Raw genomic sequence first — 2,971 nt, 5'->3', positions numbered from 1 at the left:
TATTTTGTTTTTATATACAAGTTGTTCAGGTTTTTTCATCTAAAAAACAACAACATTAATTTCTTTAACGGCCTAATAGTTAAGATATGTAACAAACACACAAACATGCCTAAGGAAAGTACTTTTACTAACAAAGTAACAAAATATGTAATATTAACGAACATGCATAATGATTAAATTTACTGAAATTACAGAGTAATAATCAATATCTAACATACAATTAAACTAAAGCAATGTAGATAACAAAGTACATCTAAATATCTAACTTACCAAAGTCCGAGCACTGACAACGTGAAATATGCAAGTCTCCTGTGTTTAAAGAAGGGCAAAGTCATGCAAAGGGCATTCGAACTGGGCCTACCATGGGTATATCAACTTGGTTAGAAGTGTATCTGTTGAAACACTTACCATAAATCTCCTGGAAGAACTTGAAGCTAGAGGAAGAAAAGAGGATGAGAACAAGACGTAGCAGCCAGCAATTGGGGAAGGTGCCTGAAAAAGGAGAGACTAAAGTAGCAACTCAATGAGTGTTCTCTTCCTCAGAAACAGTGTCACGTTGTAAAGAAGAAGAAAACGATGGTCGAACATAAAACTAACTCCCCACGAATCAAGACATGTACTTCCTCAGCAGATAAAATCAACCATGTGTCCTGGGAAGTCGTGTCATGTGCATTATTGCCCATCGTCGCTGTAATATCACTGTCCTCCACAGGAAACTTTGAATTCATACTAAAACCCGTAGAATTCGGGAACAAGAAAATTTCGAATGCAAATTCGTGGAAACAAATGCAATCAAACAAGTAAAATAGAAATTTTTGAATAAACTTTATTGGAAATGGCAACAAAGCACAGTCACACTTGGAAAACTAAACACACATCTAAGCTGTGTCATGCCAATAGAGAAAGTGAGGATTGAGTGAGAATAACAGAATAGCTGCATGATTGTAGGTGGCACAATGTTATTGGTGGAGAGTAGTTACATGACAGGTACATGTTCAGAAATGGTGCAAAACTGGTGGGGTATAAAGACTGGTGCACTGATCACTTAAAATTCTTTTAGCTTTTGTGTGAGAGGAGGTAAGTCCATTTTGGAACCTATTACCTCTCAGCATTAGTTTGCTAATCTAAATCAGCATCTTTAATGTAAACTTTCGCCTCTCGGCATTAGTTTGCGAATTTAAATCAGCATCTTTAATGTAAACTTTCACCTCTCAGCATCAGTTTGCTAATCTAAATCAGCATCTTCAATGTAAAATCTCACCACTCAGCATTAGTTAGCTATTCTAAATCAGCATCTTTAATGTAAAATCTCACCTCTCAGTATTAGTTAGCTATTCTAAGTTAGCACCTTTAGTGTAAATTGTTACCTCTCAACATTTGTAAGTTATTCTACATCAGCATCTTTAATGTAAATTGTTATCCTCCCAGTGTTTGTTACTTTATCTAAACTTGTACAGTCAATGAAACACTTACCCCTTCAACATTTGTTAGTTCATCTAGGTCCAAAATCATCTCTTCTACAAATTCTTCATCTAGTAAAACCTACAAAATTTTTTGAAAAACTTAACTTGTACACCATATAACAATTGTAGCATATATAATAAAAGCCACTCTCTGTTCATAACACTGCCTTTGTTGATAATGATTGACTCTGTTGGTAACATTCAAATTGGCTCAGTGATTTGTCTCAAAATATTACAATACTAGGAAAAACCACAACAACATGATAGTCTAGGACCACTTACAGGAGTTGACTAAACACAAACAAAAAATGGGAGTGGCTGATTAGAGAGGAAGACCAATTAATATGATACTAAACTGAGATGAAAAAGAGATTGATAGGTGGAGAAAACAATATAACACCATACAAAATTCAAAGAGAGACTAACCAGTATATAATCAAGTCAAAATGAGGGGCTGCTAAGCAATATACATCCTATTACAATTTGAAATAAGTTCGTTTGTCCTCTTATTCCTTCTAAGCTTTTTGCATTTGGATCTGTCAGATATGGTTTAACTATTAAAATCTGAATTATTAGCTATATCTGTATGCCAAATTTATTTATATACCATGAAAAGAAAGTAATTTAATTAAATTTTGAATGTAACCCACTAAAACATCGTGAAATGCACAGAAAAGGTGTCTGTAGAGAAAGGAATGATTTAGGATGTGTCAAGGAGGGGTTATTTTTCCTTTAAAAAATAAATTTCATAGCTCTGTAACTAAATAAGATTGAAGGCTATAAAAGTATGCTTTGCCTGAGCAATGATGACATTATAGTAGGTAAATTACATTAAATTTCATACTTCTTGGAGGGGTGGTAAATAAATTAGAGAAGAGGGGATGCCTGAAAAGAAAATCTCACAATTCTCATACTAGGGGATATTGAGAATTTATTTTTTTAATATTGCTTTATAAAAGTAAGAACCTAAAACTTATATAATATTGAAAATTAGTTTATTAGCTACATTTTTATGCCGGACTTATTTATATACCATGAAAACAAAGTAGCTTAATTAAGTTCTGATAGTAATTCACTAAATCTTCGTGACATTTGCAGAAGAAGAACATGCCCATGGCAAGAGGGTTTATCAGCAAATTCCAAAATAAACAGAGACTAAGGGTGACAACTATAATAACTAGCTTTATACAACAGTTGCTACTCATTACTAGTTTAATATGGTTGTAATACCATTCATCAATCTCACTTCTAGTTTAATTTTGTTATTGTTAAAAGCATGTCATTTAGTTGCATGCATCATGTTTCAATTACTGGAACTTCTCTGCTCCATAATGTCAGTTTCTCTTGAGTTTATGCAATCAATTATACATCCTGATGTAATGAATTAGTTATAAATTTGGAATGTTGCTTTTATATCCCAACTAAAACAAACAACCAGAATATTTCAATTACCATTACAAGAGTAAAAAATCCAAAATGAGTTTGGCTGCATTGTACTTTATAAAGTG

General features: G+C 33.0%; 1 protein-coding gene across 2 annotated transcripts in view; it reads right to left on the bottom strand.

The window, feature by feature from the left end:
• Positions 1 to 2,971, bottom strand: part of LOC106458214 (suppressor of fused homolog) — a 65,570-nt gene that overhangs the window by 9,044 nt on the left and 53,555 nt on the right. For both annotated transcript variants that reach the window (XR_002610337.1, XM_013917690.2), the window contains exon 10: positions 1,474 to 1,542. Coding sequence is in view for 1 of the 2 variants with exons in the window: in XM_013917690.2 (XP_013773144.1) it covers positions 1,474 to 1,542 (69 nt within the window). In the remaining variant the exon portion in view is untranslated. The remainder of the gene's footprint in view (positions 1 to 1,473; positions 1,543 to 2,971) is intronic.

This window comes from Limulus polyphemus, unplaced genomic scaffold (genome assembly GCF_000517525.1).
Source record: "Limulus polyphemus unplaced genomic scaffold, Limulus_polyphemus-2.1.2 Scaffold429, whole genome shotgun sequence".
Lineage (NCBI taxonomy): Eukaryota > Metazoa > Arthropoda > Merostomata > Xiphosura > Limulidae > Limulus > Limulus polyphemus.
This window is presented reverse-complemented; position numbering and strand designations above follow the sequence as displayed.